General features: G+C 45.3%; 1 protein-coding gene across 2 annotated transcripts in view; it reads right to left on the bottom strand.

The window, feature by feature from the left end:
- Nucleotides 1-23176, bottom strand: part of GLB1L3 (galactosidase beta 1 like 3) — a 51994-nt gene that overhangs the window by 21925 nt on the left and 6893 nt on the right. For both annotated transcript variants that reach the window (XM_039462249.2, XM_039462251.2), the window contains exons 4-9: nt 15646-15714; nt 14974-15069; nt 13544-13652; nt 8759-8851; nt 4893-4974; nt 3884-3948 (exon numbers count right to left, since the gene is read on the bottom strand). In XM_039462249.2, the coding sequence (XP_039318183.1) occupies nt 3884-3948; nt 4893-4974; nt 8759-8851; nt 13544-13652; nt 14974-15069; nt 15646-15714 (514 nt within the window). The remainder of the gene's footprint in view (nt 1-3883; nt 3949-4892; nt 4975-8758; nt 8852-13543; nt 13653-14973; nt 15070-15645; nt 15715-23176) is intronic.

Here is a 23176-nt window from a genome sequence, read left to right as displayed (position 1 = left end):
ATTTTGGAATTAGGACAATGCTAATCCTCATAAAATGAGTTTAGAAGTGTTCTCTCCTTTTCTGTTCTCTGGAACATATTATGTAGAATTATTATTATCCCTTACTTAATGTTTGGTAAACTTCACCAAACCACAGATACAAGCAGGACAAATTTTAAGAAACAAACCACATCTCGGCATATCACACTCAAATTTCTGAAAATTAAAGACAAACAAAATTCTAAAGGTAGCCAGAGGAAAAAAGATAAGGATTAGAACAGGCTTCTCATCAGAAACCAGGGAAGTAAAAATGATAACGAAGTGACATCTGTAAAGTGGGTAATTAGGAAGATGCTATTGTACAATGCTAATATTAGATACACTTTAGTATGTTTTAGGTTAATTTTTAAATGTGTATTTTAAATTCTAGGTCAACAGCTACAATTTTTTAAACTGACATAAGTAGTAAGTCTACAGCACAGATAAAATGGAATCAAAAAATTATCCATTCACTCAGAAAAAGGAGTAAAAAAGAACAAGAAAGAGATAAAGTACAAAAAAGAAAAGAATTTGCCAAAAGGTAAATTTTACTCAAACCACATCAGTAACTACTTTAAATGTGATAATCTATCCACATTATCTTAAAATACAAAAACTGGCAAACTTAATTTTTTAAAACAATATGTAAATATACGATGTCTACAAGAAATCCATTTTAAATACAGACTTTAAGGTATATAAAAAGAAAAAGGATATATAAAGATATGCCATGCAAATACTAATTAAAAGAAAGCTAGAGTTGCTATATTTACATGAAAATAGAATTCAGAACAAGGAAGAGGGACATTATGTAATGATACAGTGGCCAATCTTCCAACAAAATATCATAATCCTAAATGTGAATGCATCTCAAAACAGAGACAAAAATCAGTAGGCCTAAAGGAAAAATAAACAATCTGTGATTACGTTTAGAGATGTCAACATCCTGCTCATAATAATTAGTGGAATGAGTGGGCAGAAAATCAGTAAAGAGCCAGTATCATCCATTAGCTTGACCTGATGGGAATTTATAAACAAATGTAAACTACACATTATTCTCAAATGTACATGGAACATTCACGAAGAATAACCATATTATGATCCATGAAACAAACCTTAACAAATGTAAAAGAACAGAAATTATACAAGTATGTTCTAGGTCCTTAACAGTATTAAACTAGAAATCAATTATAGAACGATACCTGGAAAATCCTCCAACGTTCAAAAATGAAACAGCACACTCCCAACGGATGCATAGAATAAAGTCTCAGGGGAAATTTTTTGAAATGTTTTGACATTTTGAACTCGATGAAAACACAGTCCATCAAAATTGGTGGGATGCAGCAAAACTACTGCGTACAGAGAAATGTATAGCATAAATGCTTACATTAGAAGAGAACTCCCAACTCCGTAAGCTTAATTTCCAACAGAAAGAAGCAAGAGAAAGAACAAATGCAATCCGAAGGCAGCAGAAGGGAGAAAATGCTAAAGATCAGAGCAGAAACGGAGGGAGCTGAAGACACAAAAGTAACAGAGAAACAAAATTAAGCTGAAGACTAATTCTCTGCAAAGATCAATAAAAATGATAAACGTCTAACCACATGAACCAAAATAAGTACACAAAATTAGCAATATTAGGACTGAAAAAACAGCCATCACTAATGACAACAAACACAGTAGGGGTTTAACAAGGGATTATTATCACAAACAACTCTATGCCCATGAACTCAAAAATGTAGATAGAATAGAAGAGAATGGGTAAACTAGATTCTTGAAAGACATAAACTGTTAAAACTCACTCAAAAAGAAATAACTTAAATTTTTCTGTATTAATTAGAGAAACAGAACTGCAAGTTACAATTCTTCTAAAAAGGAAAACTTTAAAGGAAAAAGGTCCAGATAGTTTCGGTGGTGAATTCCCAAGCATTAAGTAACAATTCTACAGAAGCTGTTCCAGAAAATAGGAAGAGAGAGCATACTTCCAAACTCCTTTTATAAGGCCAGCGTTATCCTAATTCTAAACCCAAACAAATATCTTTTAAGAGAACAAAACCAAAGACCGATGTCTCTCATGAACACGGAAGTGAAAATTCTCAAGAAAAATATGAATAAACCAAATTTGGCAAAATCGAAAATGGTAATATTTCACAATCAGATGAGATTCATTTCAGGAACACAGGACTGGTTCAACATGCAAAAACCACAGTCACGAGATTAACATACTAACCCAGGACCACCTTTGGGTTTGACTGTGACTTTACATACATGACAGCCAAGCACAGTCCAACCAGCTATCAAACAAGATGAAGCAGTGAGGCATGCTACAACATGCATCAGTGAACCTCAAAAAAACACCACACTGTGTGAAAGAAACCAGATGAAAAAGACTAAATACTGCATGAGTCCACTTACCTGAAATGTCTAGAAAAGGTAAATTTACAGAACTAGAAAGCAGATTGGTGTCTGTCTAGGGCTGCAGAAGGGATTAACTCCAATGAGCATTAAATGCAATGAACACTTTGGATCGTGGTGATGATTGTGAAACTCTGAAGGTTGAATTGTATGCTTGCAACGGGAGAATGTAATGGTGTAAAAATGAGATTTCAATTAAGTTCTTAAAGTGACAAGAAAGAACAAAAAGGAAGAAGACTTAGCGAAGGTATTGAAAAACCTGAGATAGTCACAGATCCACAGAGCCCTGGCAGGGCCCCTTCCTTTCACTAAGTTGGAAACTATAGATATTAATGAAAAGCCAGGCGCAGTGGCTCACACTTGTAATCTCAGCACTTTGGGAAGCTTAGGCAGGTGGATCCCCTGAGGTCAGGAGTCTGAGACCAACCTGACCAAAATGGTGAAACCCCATCTCTACTAAAAAGTACAAAAATTAGCCGGGTGTGGTGGTGGGTACCTGTAATCCCAGCTACTCGGGAGGCTAAGACAGGAGAATCACTAGAACCTGGGAGGTGGAGGTTGCAGTGAATCAAGATTGCACCATTGCACTCCAGCCGGGGCGACAAGAGCAAGACTCTGTCTCAAAAAAAAAAAGAAAAGAAAAGAAATTGATGAGAAAAGGAAGCAAGGTTCATGAGTCTTATTCATAATGTAGCTGGAGGGTGGGGACAGAGCCGTCAAGCTGTGGAGTCTTTGGCTAGGTCAGGGCACCACAGTGCGGGAATGGAAGGAAGGCCCTCAGGGGCGGGGTGGCAGGGCTAGCAGTGGAGGCAAAGGCTCACAGTGCCCCAGCAGGCCAAGGCGTAGGGGCTGGATGTCATCCTGGGCACAAAGAACAATCTGGAAAGCATGATAAGCAGAGGAGACCATGACCAGGCCTGGTTTTGAAGCTCACACTCTAGCTAGTCTGTAGAGAAAGGACAGATGTACTCCCTGGAGGCTGGGCTGTGGCTTGTCCTTCACTGTAACTGTCACAGGAGGTCACCCACTGAGAAGAAGGTGGGAGCCTCTCAATCCACGTCTGTTAAATCAGTGCACACACAGCTGCCATCCCTTCCCATAATGCATATAGCTGAGGTGGGAGAGCCTGGTGCACCAGAACTCCCTGGGAGGCCTCTGTCAAACGCTCATAGCCCATCTCTGAGCTCTGTCTTCAGAGGGGACATCATCTCCCTCTGATTCCCGTCACACCCACCCTTCCCACTCATCTCCATGAAGTGATCCACAAGCGGAGGTGACACAAGCAGGGTTCCCTCCTCCCTCTCCACCCCAAAAGGCTCCCGAAATGGCTTGTAGCCTGCCAAGGCCCCAGGGTAAAAACCTGTGGTCTTCTCGTCAAACCTGTTTTCACAGAACACCAGTTACATAGGAGACAGGAGGAGCTGCAGAACCCCGCCTGTCTGAGATGTCTTACCTGGACTTTATGAAGCTGATTGAAAATATTCCGGTGAAGTTTCTGCAAATTGATGGTGGCCAGCGCTGCATAAAGGAGAGAGAGGCCCGGCTGAGCCGTGAGTCAAGTGCTGTTGGGGAAGGGAAGGCAACCCTCCAACCCCGCCACCCCACACGTAGCAGGAATGAAGGCTCGGCCGTAAGGATGGAGAGAGATACTGCCTGGGTCCCACCCTGCAACGTCCAGAGGGCTGCCAGGGCCATCGCCACATCCCTGACACTTTCGAGGGCACTCATTTGTACAGAGGGGGCAGTTAAAATTAACCACACCCTGTGCAGAGAAGTGAGCCAGGCTAAGGCTCCCTGACATGATTAGGCCTGGAAACGGAACGCAGGCTTCCCAGCCCCAAGCTCAGCATGTGCTCCAGTGCGCCATGCTTCTGAGGAAGAGCCGCTGCTGAGGAGGCAGAACAGTGACTGCCAGCAGCAGCTTGCCCCACCGGCCTGTCACACCCGGGCGTGTCCCTCACTATTGCCATCCGATGAGTCCGTCCCGAATCATCCTGCCACTTAATTCTCTAGATCTCCTAAGTGTCCACACAGAGCCTTGGGCGGTAGGATCCCAGGAATGGAACTGGGCCTAGGCGGGGTTCCCGACACAACACCCATCTTCTGGTTCCCTGTGTGGTTTCCCACGTTAGTAGAGACGGTCCTGACCCCCAAGCCAGGCCCAGCACCCACGCAGGTGCCTTGCCACAGAAGAACTATGGGAGGTCGAAAGCTGTCCTGAGGACAGAGGAGCTCCAGTGTGGCTGTGTTTAAAGACGGCAGGGGCAAGGCCAAGAGAGGGAGCTGGCCCTGAGCCTTGACCTGAGTCCTCATTAATTGTAACATCGAACCCCAGGATCTACTCCAGCGGACATGGGAAAGGGAGGCAGCCAGATGCACTTGGTTTCCTCTGGGGTGCGTTCGAGATTTACACGGGCTGGCTGAGAACCTTGTTCTCCTGTGAACTAACTCTAAATGCGTACCCCCTTTGGTGTGGCCGCTCAGCACATTTTTCTCACCGTCGGAGGTCAAGAGAAGCTCCACAATCCCTCTTCTCAGCAGGGCCTGTTGAGAAAACTGACCAAAATAAAACCACTTCCGGCCGGGCATGGTGGCTCAAGCCTGTAATCCCAGCACTTTGGGAGGCCGAGGCAGGTGGATCACAAGGTCAAGAGATCGAGACCATCCTGGTCAACATGGTGAAACCCCGTCTCTGCTAAAGGTGCAAAAACTTAGCTGGGCATGGTGGCACGTGCCTGTAATCCCAGCTACTCTGGAGGCTGAGGCAGGAGAATTGCCTGAACCCAGGAGGCGGAGGTTGCGGCGAGCCGAGATAGCGCCATTGCACTCCAGCCTGGGTAACAAGAGTGAAACTCCGTCTCAAAAAAATAAATAAATAAAATAAAAAATAAAAAAATAAAAAAATAAAACCACTTCCCTCACTCCCATGGGAAAAAGAAATACATACAGCCTCCATATTCATGGGTCCTGCATCCCTGGATTCTGCAATCACAGTCAGAAATTTTTTTTTTTTTTTTTTTTTTTTTTTTTACTTTTTTAATTTTAAATTCTTTTAGAGACAGGTTCTTACTATGTTTTCCCAGGCTGGAGTGCAGTGGCACGATCATAGCTCACCGTAACCTCAAACTCCTGGATTCAAGCCATCTTACCACCCCAGCCTCCTGAGTAGCTAGGACTACAGGCACACACCACCACATCCAGCTATTTTTTTCTTTTGTAGAAACAAGGTCTTGCCTTGTGCCTAGTCTCAAACTCCTGGCCTGAAGGAAACCTCCTTCCTGGGACTCCCAAAGCACTGAGATTACAGGTGTGCGCCACCACACCTGGCCAAAAATATATTTCTTAATTGCATCTGTACTGAACATGTACAGGCTTTTTTCTTGTCATTATTTACATAGCAACGATTTATGTAGCATTTACATTGTATTGGGTATTAGAAGTAATCTAGAGATAACTTAAAAGTATATGGGAGAGGCCAGGCGCGGTGGCTCATGCCTGTTAATCCCAGCACTTTGGGAGGTCAAGGCATGCAGATCACGTGAGGTCAGAAGTTTGGGACCAGCCTGGCCAACGTGGTGAAATCCTCTCTAATTATCTGGGTGTGGTGATGTGTACCGGTAATTCCAACTACTTGGGAGGCTGAGTCACAAGAATCGCTTGAAACTGGAGGCGGAGGTTGCAGTGAGCTGAGATCACGCCAGCCTAGGTGACAGAGTAAAACTGTGTCTCAGAACAAAAAATGGGAGGTTGTGCATAGGTTGCATGGAAATGTCACATCATTTTATGTAAAGGACTTGAGCACCCACCAATGTTCGTATCCATGGGGGCCCTGGAATCAATCCTCCATGGATGCCAAAGGACGACTGTATGAGAATATTGGGACCAAACACAATGGTTCAGTTGAGCAGGATGTGAGCTAGACAAGGGTTTGACTGCAGAGTCTGACATTCTGCAACTTAGTAAATTGGTGGAACTCACTGTCTCTGTCTCAGCCTGGTGGTTTTTGTGGGGAATGACCCTAAAATCAGCCAAGCGTGGGCTCTGACACCCTGTGATCAAAGTCTCCAGGGAAGAAAAGGACTGAGTTTACCAGTAAACACCTTGGGAGAGGATCTAAGTCACTGAAAGAAGAGGAAGAAGATTGGGAAGCAACTCTGTGCTGGAAGCGGGGAGGCTGCAGCTGTGGGGTCCTGAGAGCCAGCAGGGACTTTGCCAAGCTCCGGGGATGCCTGAACACTGTCAAGGGGGACACGGAAGCCCACCATGACTGCAGGGACGGGAAGATCTAATCTGAAAAACCGTGGTAACGAGGCAGCTAAGGCCGGGCTGTATGTCTCCTGTGTTCATCGAGCCAGATCTGGACTGGGAGGGGAGTTGAATGGCAATTTCTTCTTTTTTTTTTTTTTTTTTTTTTGGTTTTGAGACGAGTCTTGCTTTGTCACCCAGGCTGGGGTACAGTGGCGCAACCTCTGCTCACTGCAACCTCCATCTCCCAGGTTCAAGCGATTCTCCTGCCTCAGCCTCCCAAGTAGCTGGGATTACAGGCACGTGCCACCACACCCAGCTAATTTTTCTATTTTTAGTAGAGACAGGGTTTTGCCACACTGACCAGGCTGGTCTCGATTCTCCTGACCTCAGGTGATCCACCCGCCTCAGCCTCCCAAACTAGTAGGATTACAAGCGTGAGCCAGTAAATTTTAAAACAAAAAACAAATACTGCTAGCTGAAAAAAACCGATTGAGGGCAGCCACACAGCCCCTGGGATAAGTTAGGGAAGGAAATTACCCTCTGACCTTGTCCAACTCCAGAAGCCACAGCTGTAGGGCAGGAGCCGGCGTGTGGATGAAGTCCAGCCCCGCCCTCCTCCCCGCTTTGCCCAGCTGGGAAGCCCTGCCCCTCCCCTCCCGGCCTCCAGCCAGAGGTCTCCGCGCGTGGGCACTGCTGCAGAGTCAAGGGTGGAGTCAGGATGGCTCAGGCCAGCCGTGCAGCCCTGCACCCTGTGTGGCAGCCTAAGGAGTTCAGTTGAGACCAAATCTTATCAGCTTCCTGAATGTGAGACATCAGGGGTCAGCAGGGGCTGAGCCACCAGAAAGGACAGCAGGCAGGACAGCAGTTATGCCCAGGCCTGAAACGTCTCTCCATTAAGGAGCAAGGGGGGACAGAAGAGATGATGTTTATCCTACAGGCCAGAAAGCTTCAAGCTGACAGCAACATCACTAATTCTTGAAGCATTATTTACAGTGGAGGGAAATTCACCAACCCCAGCTTTAATGAGAATCGTGGGTCACAGAGATAGGAAACAGAAAGGAATCGCCCTTTAACGTCGTGTTCTATCTTCTAATAAATTATTTAGGTACATCTTGGCCGGGCGTGGTGGCTCACACCTGTAATCCCAGCACTTTGGGAGGACAAGGTGGGGAGATCACGAGGTCAGGAGTTCAAGACTAGCCTTACCAAGATAATGAAACCCCTTCTCTAATAAAAATACAAAAATTAGCCAGGCATGATGCCTGCAATCCCAGCTACTCAGGAGGCTGAGGCAGGGAATTACTTGATCCAGGAAGGTGGAGGTTGCAGTGAGCCGAGATTGCACCACTGCGCTCCAACCTGGGTGTCAGAGCAACACTCCATCTCAGGAAAAAAAAAAAAAAAAAATGTTATTTAGGTACATCTTGATTGTTCTGACTGTTGTAAATTCACAGAGAAAATGAACTTGGTCTACAGTTGAACCTTGAACGACACAGGTTTAAACTATGCAGATTCACTTATACTCGGATTTTTTTAATACAAGTTACAACCAATGTAACTCCCTTCCCTGCCTCCCCTTCCAACCCCTCCACCTCTTCTGACACCCCTGAGTCGGCAAAACCAACTCCTCCTCCTCCTCCTCAGCCTTGCTCAACATGAGGATGATGAGGATGAAGACCTTTTTGATGATTCATTCCTGCTTAATGAAAAGTCAATATATTTTCTGTTCCTTATGGTTTTCTTAGTAATATTTTCTTTTCTGAAGCTTACTTTATTTTAAGAATATGGTATATAACAGAGATATAAAACCTGCATTAATCAAACTGTTTATTATCAGTAAGGCTTCCAGTCAAATTTAGTCACTAAATTTTGAGGGAGTCGAAAGTTATACGCAAATTTCAGCCACGCGGGGGGCCGGCACCCCTCAGCCCCTCGTGTTCACAGGCCAACTGCATATTCTCAGAACGCACAGTGCCCAGCCCGTTCACCCATGCAGCCAGGAACCAGAAAAGGATGCCAGAAAAGAGACAGATGGAGGAAGGAGGCATGTAAACGTGGGGCCAAACCCAGGGTCTCTTACCTTGCGGAGATAGGGCATGTATTTTTTGTCCTTATTGAATGAGCCGTATTCATTCTCCACTTGCATCGCGATGACAGGGCCTCCCTGGCGGTACTGAGACATGAGCAGAGGAGGGTTAAAGGGTGAGGCTATTCGGGGCAAAAGCCTGAAGTCTGTGGGCTTGCTGCTGAAGGCTGCACAGCTGGTGAGGCAGGCTCTGGTCCACGGCCCCAGCGGTCCGCACGCTCTGCTCCAGCACTGGAGTTAAGAGTCTGCCGGGTCGCTAGCTGTTGCAGGGGCTGCCTTCCCCAGTGCGTTGCAGATACATGACTGCCACAGTTTTCCCTCTGTCTCTCACACTCGCTGCTTAGATTTGAGTCCTCAGACCTACAAATACGCCTGCTTCCACCCCCATCCACATTCCCTCCTCCCTTCGGCCTTAGGGTCATGCCACCACTTGTGTGTGGGTCCCACGGCCTTCCATGGCCCGCTCGGGAATGTGGCTCTGGGCACAGCCACTCTCCCCTCTGTGCCTTTGACCTTCCTTCACAACAGGCTGACCTCCATGGTCATGGAAACTTACCCAGGACCCTCCGCATCAGAAAGAGATGGAGGCAGGGGCCCAGGAACGTTCCCCTCTTCCCACTCTCCTTGCTAAGAACCTCACTTCCTGGAAGAGGTACCAGTCGTCTACACCCACATCTTCTGCTCAAACCCCCTTGAGAAAACTTCCAGCCCATCATGGCATCCAGACCATGAACAATGATCGAGTTAGGCTAAACTCAAAACCCTTTTCAGGGTATCTTCGTTCGGGTCCTTCTTCTCCTTGGAGGCCAGCCACAGGGAAGGCAGCCTGAGCGCTGGCAAGCCAAGCTCTAACCTTTTTGTCCTGACATACAGCAGGCTGTGGTCCCCACTGCCTACAGCGTAAATGTCCTGCTTAGAGTACGTTCTTCCCTCTTGGACAAAGGAATGCTGGCTCCGAGAACACAAAGGAAGGAGAATGGGCATGACTGTCAGGTCTTCCTTCGCAGGGTCCCCTCTGCCTCCTTCCCCCCCGTCACTCTCCGCCAAGGCATGCTGGCTTCCCGCAGCTCCTACTGAGATGTGGTTTGCCTCCACGGGCAGCACCACGCCTGTCCCCACGAGTGGATGCATGGCCTCTGCCCCGTGCCTGGGACACTCAACAGTGACCACACAGGGCCTGGTGCTCAGCAATTACTCGCTGGATGGACACAAATATTCTCAGCTAGTGAGTTGAGAACAATTGTTTTCATTATTGAACCAGCTGAAGGGTAAGACGTCTAAAAACCCCATTGCAGGGGAATTCCCAGTCGGCCTTATGAAATAAACAGGATGAGAAGAATAAAAGTCCCAAGTAAAACAGTCATGCGCTCCAAAAATTATTTTTACATAACAATAAAGATAACCAATTCAGTAAAGGGACCTTAAAAGACTAATGATTTATCAATAATTAAGTTATGATAAGGTATAGGGCATTACATTCCATTTACATTTATAATTCCTTGCTTCTTAAAAAATGTCCTAGGATTTCCCACCCTCACGATTCAATGGGATGCCTGTAAATTTGCTTTCCTTGTCACACACATATGAATGGGAATGGCATTTGTACTTGTGCCGAAACTTCCATCCAAATATTCAGTCTTTCTGGTTTTAAGGCATACGCCTACCACTGAGCCCCACCTAGATTGCAGAAATGCAGCCAGACACATACAGCTTCAGCCCTTCAAACAAACGACGTACCTCAACTCCACCCGACAGAGCACAGGTACCATGCATCACCATCCTCATGGCGTAAGCCAGGGTTTAATCCTACAGAAAAGGTTTTCTTCCTCTCAGCAGTACCTGTCTCATAGCTGTATTGCAGCAATACCATTGCTAAGCCCTCTCTCACATTCTTCCTTTCTTATCCCTCGATTCTCCTCTTTATAATTATCCTAGTAAGAACAACTCACAGGTCGGGGACAGTGGCTCACGCCTGTAAACCCGGCACTTTGGGAGACTGAGGCCGGCGGATCATTCTGAGTTTGTGATCAGTCCAGGCAAAATGACAAAACCTCATCTCTGCTAAAAATACAAAAATTAGCTGGGCATGGTGGTGGGTGCCTGTAATCCCAGCTATTCAGGAGGCTGAAGCAGGAAAATCTCTTGAACCCAGGAGGCGGAGGTTGCAGTGAGCCGAGATTGCACCACTGTGCTCCAGCCTGGGCCACAGAGTGAGACTCTGTCTCAACAACACCAAAAAAAAAAAGAAAAAAGAAAAGGGAATAACATACATTTCATGATTCAGAATTAGTTACCAAGGCCTAGATTTGTATGTTTGCCATACTTTCTCCCAAACAGAAGAGTAAGATGAGCTATCAGGCGACTACCTAAAAATCCAGGTGGTTTTTTCGTTCGTTTTTGAGGCAAGGTTTTGATCTGTCACCCAGGCTGGAGTGCAGCGGCACGATCTCAGGTCACTGCAACTGGGCTCAAGCCATCCTCCCACCTCAGCTTCAGGAGTAGTTGGAACGACAGGTGCGTACCATGCTCTCAAATGTGTGTGTTTTTTTGTAGAGATGTGGTCTCACTCTATCGCTCAGGCTGGTCTTGTACTCCGGGGCTCAAGCAATCCTCCCACTTTGGCCTCCCAAAGTGCTGGGCTTAGAGCCGTGAGCCACCATGCCAGGCCACAATCTAGATTTTTAGCCCATCTCAAAGTACATCAAGAGATGTGTCCTTAAACTGGGATTGATTTTTCTTAATAACCATGTGCATCTCCTCATTTGGAAGAGTTAATTGTTTAAATTAAACTAATATTATAATGATCAAACAATGCTGTCTTATAGACAGCACAGGACAATGTTTGTTTGTTTTTTTTGTTTTTTTGTTTTTTTTGTCACAGACCTGACTGTGTGCTCTAGGTTGCCATGGTGAAAATGAAGGCATTTCTTATCCAGTACCTGAGGTCTGAGTATGCCACAAAGAAGGTGACGAATGGCACGTGTGCTCTTCCCATCTGTGGGACAAAATCAACCTGGAATGCTGGCAATAGCGAAGAGACTTACACAGATACAGAACGGGGGTGCACAAGTTATTTGTTTACGACACAAATGAGAAATCCAAATGTCCGTAAGTAGGGTATGAATTCCTGTTTTTTGGTTTTTTGTTGTTTGTTTATTTGTTTGTTTGAGACAAAGTCTCACTCTGTCGCCCAGTCTGGAGTGCAGTGGAGGGCTCTCAGCTCACTGTAACCTCCACTTCCCAGGCTCAAGCGATTCTTCTGCCTCAGTCTCCCAAATAGCTGGGATTACAGGTATGTGCCACCATACCCAGCTAACTTTTTTGTATTTTTAGTAGAGACGGAGTTTCCCCATGTTGGTCAGGCTGGTCTCAAACTCCTGACCTCAGGTGATCTGCCTGCCTCATTCCCCCAAAGTGCTGAGATTACAGGAGTGAGCCACCGTGACCAGCCTGAATTCCCGTTAAATGAACTGTAATATATCCCTACTATGGAACACTGTGCAGGCACTAAAAAGAGTGGCTGATTTCGAATATACGTATTTCAAGTAACAAAAGAAAAATGCCTGAGGGGAATCATATATTTTTATATTAAAAAGGATATATATTCTTTTTTTTTTTTTTTTTTGAGACGGAGTTTCACTCTTGTTACCCAGGCTGGAGTGCAATGGCGCGATCTCGGCTCACCGCAACCTCTGCCTCCTGGGTTCAGGCAATTCTCCTGCCTCAGCCTCCTGAGTAGCTGGGATTACAGGCACCCACCACCATGCCCAGCTAATTTTTTGTATTTTTAGTAGAGACGGGGTTTCACCTTGTTGACCAGGATGGTCTCGATCTCTTGCCCTTGTGATCCACCCGCCTCGGCCTCCCAAAGTGCTGGGATTACAGGCTTGAGCCACCATGCCCGGCCTATATTCTTTTTTTCTATATTCTTTTTTTCTTTTGAATCACAGTCTCACTCTGTTGCCCAGGCTGGAGTGCAGTGGCATAATCTCAGCTCACTGCCACCTCCACCTCCCGAGTTCAAGCAATTCTTCTGCCTCAGCCTCCCACATAGCTGGGACTACAGGCACCTGCCACCATGTTAGACTGATTTTTTTTTTTTTTTGTATTTTTGGTAGAGACGAGGTTTCACCATGTTGGCCAGGCTGGTTTTGAATTCCTGACCTTGTGATCCACCCACCTCAGCCTCCCAAAGTGCTGGGATTACAGGTGTGAGCCACCACCCAGCCACATTTTTTTAAATGTAAAAACATGTACGTGTCTGTGTGTTCATGTCTCTGTGTATATAGACATGTACGTATAATTTGCTTCCATGTTGATAATACCACTAAAAAGAGACACAAAATCTAGTAAAATTGGTTGCCTCCTGAAAGGACAACTAAATGGCTTTGGGACAGGGTGGAAAGGAAGACTTTTATCTGACCATAAATTCATTTGTGCCTTCTGAGCCTTTTTGCCTTGTTAAGAGTGGAAGGAAGCAGTGGGAAGATTGGTGAGCTTGAGAACAGTAAGTTCACGTGGACAGCCAGGACACCCGTTTGCGCAGTCCCCGCCCCATGTGATGAGACTTCGTGGAAACCCCGGGACAAGCACACAAGGACACGGAGGACAGGACGGGTCAACGCGTCTATCCTTAAGACGAGGGTCCGGAACCCAAGGCTACAAGAAAGTCAGCTCAGTTGCTCGTGGAGACCGCATGTGGGTCTTTGGTGATCAACCCAAGCAAACTCTTTCCCTAAAGTGCACGTAAGAAAGACGGAGGAGGTAATTTGGCTTTACCTGGAGAGGAATCACTCTGGGAATCAGGTGGTCAAAATACTTCTCGACTGCTTCCATGAAGCCCTTGTTGGTGGTCCTCAACAGCAACCGGGGGTCTTGCAGGAGCCAGCTGGGGGCGAGAGGGGCAGGCTCAGGGTCTGAGACAGAAAGGCAGGGGGAAGGAGGATTGAGCTCAGACCTGCCCCGGCTCACTGCCCATCTGCCCAGCTGCCTCACTCCTCTGGTCCCGTAGCACGCAGGGGTGCTGGATCCTGGAAGGATCTGTGCCACTGACACTTTCAGGCCATTCTTGTAGACTTGTGGGATTTGGAAAGAAAACACCTGCCTCCACCTCCAAGGCACTTCACAACTCTGGAAGAGCCTTCAGCTCCCTTTGGTCCAACGGAGGGGCTGGCCTGCCAATGCTCTTACAGCCATGTGTTAAAGAGCTTTTTCTTCTAGCATTCGTTGAACACTCTCCATTATTTTTCAGCTTATTAAAAACAGTTTTCCTGGGGACAACCTCTGTTCCTTAGGTACAGTGTGGCATTTCCACTAAGAGTTAAGTCTTCAGGTTCAGGGTGGGGGCCTGTGCGCCAATGATACCCCACCCTCTCCAGATCACCGGGAAAGTGTCAGGCAGGCCTCCGGCCAAGCCATGCCAGGAATCACTGTTTCCCGAAAACTCTGCTCCCCTCAGCTCGGGTTTTCTCTGCCCCTGAGCTGGATGGGAGAAAGGACTCATCTGGAGAAAAGCAAAGGTCTCATTTGACCCTAAGTTGCAAGAGGTGCTCCCTGGAGGCAGAGCCTCAGATTCTCCAGGGATCCCTGCCTGACACAGGGGTGGCAGAGAGGAGTCTTGGAGTCTCACCCTGACCCTCAGCAGTCTGGGCTGGGGGCCGGCATCACAGAGGAGAGAACAAGGCAAAGAAAAGCAAGAGGGAGTGGGGAGGGGAGCTGAGGGTGGTCTCACCGCGTGGAGAAGGCAGCCTTCCCCTTGCAAAATAAGCAAAAGATCAGAAGTTTTCAAAACAAGTCCAGGGTTGTCAGAACCTTCCCTTGCAGGCCATAAAGCTTCTGGTCCCTTTCTTCCCAGGACATTTTGGGAAGGACAGAGGGGGCCACAGCCCTTCCTGAGTGGGGAATGAAGAGTGGGAGGCTCGTGTGGCCACCTCTCCCCACGCACACCGTCTTGGCTGCATGCCCAAGGCCCCAGGACCAAAGCCTGGAGCTTCTCATCTGTGAATGGGGATGGCAACAGCACGCGCCCCTCCCCGCAGCACCACAGGCTTCACTGGAGACGGCGCAGGCACGGTGCCTGGCGTGGTGCAGCACACCTCCTATCTGCTCCGTGAATAAAGGTTATTTTCCTTGTTACTAGATTAAAATTCACTTTTTGTAAAGCAAGTACTTCACTACAACCACGATTTTGAGATTATAGCCCCGCTTACCTGGGCAAGCCGCCAAGGTCAATCTCACTGCAGATGTAGGGGCCTGGACGCAGAATCACCCACAGCCCGATCTCCGAGGCCATCAGGACGAAGGCCCTAGAGGGGTCCACATCGTCAGCCCTTCCCACGACAGCCCAAGAACAGGCCAGGTGGGGACCGCATGCATCACAGGGTGGAGGAGCTGCCCGGTGGGTGAAGGGACAGCTCGGCCCCACCCCCACAGAGCAGGGACTCCCACACCAGGTCCGAGGCCCGAGCTGCTCCCAGCCTCAGAGCCTCTGCAAAGCCCCATCAGGGGCCTGAGGAGGAAGGGCATCAGCCAGGGCACAGGGGTCTTCACAGTGAACCTGACCCCAGCAGCCTTGCCAGCCTAGAAGGGCCTCCCTGTCCCAGCCCAGGCGGCTGGACCCTATGCAGAGTCAGGCAGCTTCTGGGGTCTTCTGCACCTCTGGGTTGCAGTGGAGAGGTGAGGCCCAGATGCTGCAGGCCCAGCCCTGCGGGGTGACAGGTCATGGATGGGGAGTGTCTGGGTCCTGGGTGCAGGGCCTCTCATAGTCCTAGAACAGGACCCAGACCCTGGTCCCTCCCTGGTTCTCTTTGCTAATCCACCCCCAGTAACCGCCTCTCTGCCCCTGCCCCTGGCCAGGTCACAGCAGCAGCAACACCACATACTCCAGGTCCAGGTTCCCAGAGAAGTCAAATTTGCCTCTTTCCGGCTCATGCAGGTTCCACGGAACATAGCTAGAAGAGATGAAAGGGACGTATGATGAGTGTCTTCTTACTTCTTCCTCCAAGTTGTTAGGTCCACCCCAAATCCAAGCCAAAACCATGCACAGCTCTATTTTGAAATACATTGAAGTTTCCAATGGAAATTAAACCTCTATTACACTAACCATGACTATCTTTAATAGTTCCTCGCTCTGTTATCTAATTGTGGTTCAAGCCGCCAATGATCCTCTGATGCTAGATTTTTTTGGGATTTATATATAAATTATTCTACTCACTGCCCTATTCTTTGGGCAGTAACACCCATTAAAGTTATAAATTTAAAAAAGAGAACAAAAACAAAAATGTCTACATCTGCCTTATAAATTATTACTATGAGTTAGTCAAAATAAGAATAAATATGGAGTTTCTGCAAAGATAGTGGAGATACAGTAAATCTAGTAAAGGTACTACTATCTTTAGACCTTAGCAAGAAGGGCCCCTGCAGGACCCTCCCCCAAAGGCCTATGAGTACAAATTTTATCAGACGTACTAGACATAGTTCACTAGGCAACTGTTGTTTTTTGTGTCACTAGCAACATTTTTTAGTGGTATGCCCCAATATCATGTTTCCTATAAGCCCAATCGTTTTTATTACACAATTTTGTGCAGTGCAGAGATTTTCAACAATACATTGTAGAACTGACTGTATGACCCACCAAGAAGATATACTAATCATGGCCTTCTATGAACTTAACAACACAGCTTGTCGTAAGTCAAGGAGAAGCTGACTGAATTAGAGAGAATATGGCTACATCAGTTGTCAACACAGTGAAAAAATTTAAAGTACCCCTCTAAAAAATAAAGATAATAAGCAGCCAAAAACACCTGTAAGGCTATAGATTTGAACAGCAGAATTAAAAGGCTTCACCTAATAAATAAAGAGAGAACCCAGTAGCCAACAGATGGAGCATTTACATTCCCTTAAAAATTTCATCCGTAGAACTAAGAATGAAAAAAGAATGTAAAATTTAAAGGACCAAACAAAATTTAAAATGCATGAAACAGTTGTAAAATATTGGCAGGTATTATGTCACAAACTAAATCTCAACAAATTCCAAAAACCTATATCACATAGTCCAGGATCCCAAGACAAAGGCAAATAAATTTTAAAATTACAGTTTAAAATAGTAAAAATTGAGATTTCCAGCAAGATGGCTGAATAGGAACAGCTCCTGTGTGCAGCTCCCAGCAAGAGCAACATAGACGATGGGTGATCTCCACACTTCCAACTGAGGTACCTGGTTCATCTCATTGTAACTGGTTAGACAGTGGGTACAGCCCAAGGAGTGTGAGCTGAAGCAAGGTGGGGCATCACCTCACCTTGGAAGCACAAGGAGCCAAAGAACTCCCTCTTCTAGCCAAGGGAAGCCATTAGGGACTTTTCCTGGCACTCTGGTGCTCTGGCTCAGATACTGCACTTTCCCATGGTCTTCACAACCCGCAAACCAGGAGATTCCCTCCAGTGCCTAGAACATCGGTGCTCCAGGTTTCCAGCACAAAACTGGGCGGCCGTTTGGGAAGACACTGAGCTAGCCACAGCAGTTTTGTTGATGTTGTTGTTGTTGTTGTTTCTTTTTTTTTTTTTCTTTTTTTTTTCTTTTTTTTTTTCATAACCCTGTAGCACCTGGAATGCCAGTGGTACAGAACCGCTCATTCTCCTGAAAAGGGGGCTGAAGCCAGAGAGCCAAGTGATCTGGCTTGGGGGGTCCCACCCCCACGAAAACCAGCAAGCTAAGACCCACTGGCTTGAAATTCTCACAGCCAGCACAGCAGTCTAAGCTTGACCTGGGACATGAGAGCTCGGGGCAGGGAGGGCATCCACCATTGCTGAGGCTCGGGTAGATGGTTTTAACCTTGCCTATGTAAACAAAGTCGCGGGGAAGTTTACACAGTGACTGGGCAGAGCCCACGACAGCTCAACAAGGCCACTGCAGGCAGACTGTGTCACTAGACTCCCTCCTTCTGGGCACGACATTTCTGAAAAAAGGCAGCAGCCTGTCAGGGTCTTATACATAAAGCCCTGGCCTTCCTGGAATGGGGCACCTGGGAAAAGGGGCAGTTATGGTTACAGCTTCAGCAGACTTAAACATCCCTGCCCAGCAGCTCTGAAGGGAGCAACGGATCTCCAAGCACAGCTCTCAAGCTCTGATAAGGGATAGATTGCCCCCTCAAGTGGCTCCCTGACCCCTGTGTATCCTGACTGGGAGGCACCTCCCAGCAGGGGTTGACAGACACCTCATACAGGAGAGCTCTGGCTGGCATCTGATGGGTACCCTTCTACAACGAAGCTACCAGAGGAAAGAACAGGCAGCAATCTTCGCTGTTCTGCAGCCCCCGCTGGTGATTCCCAGGCAAGCAGGGTCCATAGCAGACCTCCAGCAAACTCCAGCAGACCTGCAGCAGAGGGACCTGTTAGAAGGAAAACTAACAAACAGAAAGAAATAATTTCAACATCAACAGAAAGGACGTCCACTCAGAGACCCCATCCAAAGGTCACCAACTTTAAAGACCAAAGGTTGATAAATCCACCAAGATGGGAAGAAACCAGTGCAAAAAGGATGCCAACTCAAAAAACCAGAATGCCTCTCCTCCTCCAAGGGATCACAAGTCCTCACCAGCAAGGGAAAACTGGATGGAGAATGAGTTTGACAAATTCACAGAAGCAGGCTTTAGAATGTGTGTAATAACAAACTTCTCTGAGCTAAAGGAACATGTTCTAACCCAACACAAGGAAGCTAAGAACCTTGAAAAAAAGGTTAGATGAAATGCTAACTAGAATAACCAGCATAGAGAAGAACATAATAAATGACTTGATGGAGCTGAAAAACACAGCACAAGAACTTCATGAACTGTATACAAGTTTCAATAGCCAAGCTGATCAAGAAGAAAAAAGGATATCAGAGATTGAAGATCAACTCAATGAAAAAGAACAAGAAGGCAAGATTGGAGAAAAAAGAGTAAAAATAAATAAACACAGTCTCCAAGAAATATGGAATTATGTGAAAAGACCTAATCTACATTTTTTTTTTTTTTTTTTTTTTGAGACGGAGTTTCACTCTTGTTACCCAGGCTGGAGTGCAATGGCGCGATCTCGGCTCACCGCAACCTCCGCCTCCTGGGTTCAGGCAATTCTCCTGCCTCAGCCTCCTGAGTAGCTGGGATTACAGGCACGCACCACCATGCCCAGCTAATTTTTTTGTATTTTTAGTAGAGACGGGGTTTCACCTTGTTGACCAAGATGGTCTCGATCTCTTGACCTTGTGATCCACCCGCCTCGGCCTCCCAAAGTGCTGGGATTACAGGCTTGAGCCACCGCGCCCGGCCCTAATCTACATTTGATCAGTGTACCCGAAAGTGATGGGGAGAATGAAACCGAGTTGGAAAACGCTCTTCAGGATATTTTCCAGGAGAACTTCCCCAACCTAGCAGGGCAGGCCAACATGCAAATCCAGGAAATACAGAGAACACCACAAGATATTCCTCAGGAAGAGCAACCCCAAGACACGTAATTGTCAGATTCACCAGGGTTGAAATGAAGGGAAAAAATGCTTAAAAAAAAAAAAAAAAAAAAAAAGGAGGGCCAGCCAGAGAGAAAGGTGGGGTTTCTCACAAAGGGAAGCCCATCAGACTCACAGCAGATCTCTCTGCATAAACCCTACAAGCCAGAAGAGTGAGGGCCAATATTCAGCATCCTTAAAGAAAAGAATTTTCAACCCAGAATGTCACATCCTGCCAAACTAAGCTTCATAAGCAAAGGAGAAATAAAATCCTTTATGGACAAGCAAATGCTGAGAGATTTTGTCACCATCAGGCCTGCCTTACAGAAGCTCTTGATAGAAGTGCTAAACATGGAAAGGAACAACCAGTACCAGCCACTGCAAAAACATACCAAATTGTAAAGATCATCGACACAATGAAGAAACTGCATCATCTAATGGGCAAAACAACCAGCTAGCATCAAAATGGCAGGATCAAATTCACACATAACAATATTAACCTTAAATGTAAATGGGCTAAATGTCCCAATCAAAAGACACAGACTGGCAAATAGGAAAAAGAGTCAAGACCCATCAGTGTGCTGTATTCAGATAATCCATCTCATGTGCAAAGACACACATAGGCTCAAAATAAAGGGATGGAGGAATATTTACCAAGCAAATGGAATGCAAAAAAAAAAGAAACAAACAAAACAAAACAAAACAAAAAAAACAGGGGTCACAATTCTAGTCTCTGATAAAACAGACTTTAAACCAACAAAGATCCAAAGAGACAAAGAAGGGCATTACATAATGGTAAAGGGATCAATTCAACAAGAAGAGCTAACTATCCTAAATATATATATATATATATATATGTACCCAATACATGAGCACTTAGATACCTAAAGAAAGTTCTTAATGACCTACAAACAGACTTAGACTCCTACACAATAATAGTGGGAGACTTTAACATCCCCACTGTCAATACTAGACAGATCAACAAGACAGAAAACTAACAAGGGCATCCAGGACTTGAACTCAGATCTGGATCAAGTGGACCTAATAGACATCTACAGAACTCTCCACCCCAAATCCACAGAATATACATTCTTCTCAGCAACACATCACACTTATTCTAAAATTGACCAATAATTGGAAGTAAAACACTCCTTAGCAAATGCAAAAGAATGGAAATCATAACAGTCTCTCAGACCACAGTGCAATCAAATTAGAACTCAGGATTAAGAAACTCACATCAAAATCACACAACTACATGGAAACTGAACAACCTGCTCCTGAATGACCACTGGGTAAATAATGAAATGAAGACAGAAATAAAGATGTTCTTTGAAATAAATGAGAATGAAGACACAAGGTACCAGAAGTGTATAAACACCTCTATGCAAATAAACCAGTAAATCTGGAAGAAATAAATAAATTTCTGGACACTTACACCCTCCCAAGACTAAACCCAGAAGAAGTTGTATCCCTGAATAGACCAATAAAAAGGTCTGAAATTGAGGCAGCAATTAATAGCCTATCTACAAAAAAAGTCCAGGATCAGACTGGTTCACAGCCAAATTCTACAAGAGGTACAAAGAGGAACTGGTATCATACCTTCTGAAACTATTCCAAACAATAGAAAAAGATGGATTCCTCCCTAACTCATTTTATGAGACCAACATCATACTGATACCAAAACCTGGCAGAGATACAACTAAAAAAGAAAATTTCAGGCCAATATCCATGATGAATATTGATGCAAAAATCCTTAATAAAATACTGGCAAACCAAATCCAACAACACATCAAAAAGCTTATCCATCATCATCAAGTCGGCTTCATCCCTCGGATGCAAGCCTGGTTCAACATATGCAGATCTATAAATGTGATCCACCACATAAAGAGAACCGAAGACAAAAACCGCAAGATTATCTCAATGGATGCGGACGAGGCCTTTGACAAAATTCAACAGCCCTTTATGCTAAACACTCTCCATAAACTAGGTATTGACGGAACACATCTCAATAAAAGCTATTTACAGCAAACCCACAGCCAATATCATACTGAATGGCCAAAAACTGGAAGTATTCCCTTTGAAAACTGGCACAAGACAAGGATGCCCTCTCTCACTGCTACTATTCAATATAGTATTGGAATTTCTGGCCAGGGCAATCAGGCAAGAAAATGAAATGAAGGGTATTCAATTAGGAAAGGAGGAAGTCAAATTGTCTCTATTTGCAGATGACATGATTGTATATTTAGAAGACCCCATCGTCTCAGCCCAAAATCTCCTTAAGTTGATAAGCAACTTCAGTGAAGTCTCAGGATACAAAATCAATGTGCAAAAATCACAAGCATTCCTATACACCAGTAATAGACAGAGAGCCAGATCATGAGTGAACTCGCATTCACAATTCCTACATAGAGAATAAAATAACTAGGAATACAACTAACAAAGGATGCGAAGGACCTCTTCGAGGAGAACTACAAACCACTGCTCGAGGAAATAAGAGAGGACGCAACAGATGAAAAAGCATTCCATGCTCTTGGTTAGAATAATTAATATCGTGAAAATGGCCATGCTGCCCAAAGTAATTTATAGATTCAATGCTATCCCCATCAAGCTACCATTGCCTTTCTTTATAGACTTGAAAAAAAAAAAACACCTTAAATTTCATATGAAACCAAAAATGAGTCCACCTAGCCAAGACAATCCTAAGAAAAAAAAAAAAAGCTGGAGGCATCAAGCTATCTGACTTCAAACTATACTACAAGGCTACAGTAAGCAAAACAGCATGGTACTGGTACCAAAACAGAGATATAGACCAATGGAATAGAACAGAGGCCTCAGAAGTAATGCACACATCTACAACCACCTGATCTTTGACAAACCTGACAAAAACAAGCAATGGGGAAAGGATTCCCTATTTAATAAATGGTGTTGGGAAAACAGGCTAGCCACATGCAGAAAGCTGAAACTGGACCCCTTCTTTATACCTTATACAAAAATTAACTGCAGATGTATTAAAGATTTAAATATAAGACCTAACACCATAAAAACCCTAGAAGAAAACTGAGGCAATACCATTTAGGACATAGGCATGGGCAAGGACTTCATGACTAAAACACCAAAAGCAATGGCAACTAAAGCCAAAATAGACAAATGGGATCTAATTAAACTTAAGAGGCAAAAGAAACTATCAATAGAGTGAACCATCAACCAACAGAATGGAAAAAATCTTTTGCAATCTACCCATGTGACAAAGGGCTAATATCCAGAATCTACAAATAACTTAAACAAATTTACAAGAAAAAAACGACCCTATCAAAAAGTGGACAAAGGATATGACCAGACACTTTTCAAAAGAAGACATTTATGCAGCCAATAAACATATGAAAAAATGCTCATCATTACTGGTCATTAGAGAAATGCAAATCAAAACCACATTGAGATACCATCTCACACCAGTTAGAATGGCAAACATTAAAAAATCAGGAAAGAGCAGATGCTGGAGAGGATGTGAAGAAATAAGAACACTTTATTAGTTCAACCATTGTGAAAGACAGTGTGGTGATTTTGCAAGGATCTAAAACTAGAAATACTGTTTGACCCAGTAATCCCATTACTGAGTATATACCCAAAGAATTGTAAATCATTCTATTATAAAGACACATGTACACGTAGGTTTACTGCAGCACTGTTCACAATAGCAAAGACTTGGTACCAACCCAGATGCCCACCAATGACAGACTGGATAAAGAAAATGTGGCACATATGCACCATAGAATACTATGCAACCATAAAAAAGGGTGAGTTCATGTTCTTTGCTGGGACATGGGTGAAGCTGGAAACCATCATTCTCAGCAAACTGAAACAAGAACAGAAAACAAAACACCACATGTTCTCATTTAGAAGTAGGTGTTGAACACTGAGAACACATGGACACAGGGAGG

This window comes from Saimiri boliviensis, chromosome 6 (genome assembly GCF_048565385.1).
Source record: "Saimiri boliviensis isolate mSaiBol1 chromosome 6, mSaiBol1.pri, whole genome shotgun sequence".
NCBI classification, from domain to species: Eukaryota; Metazoa; Chordata; class Mammalia; order Primates; family Cebidae; genus Saimiri; species Saimiri boliviensis.
The sequence above is the reverse complement of the archived record's forward strand: the minus strand, read 5'-3'. Positions and strand labels throughout refer to the sequence as shown.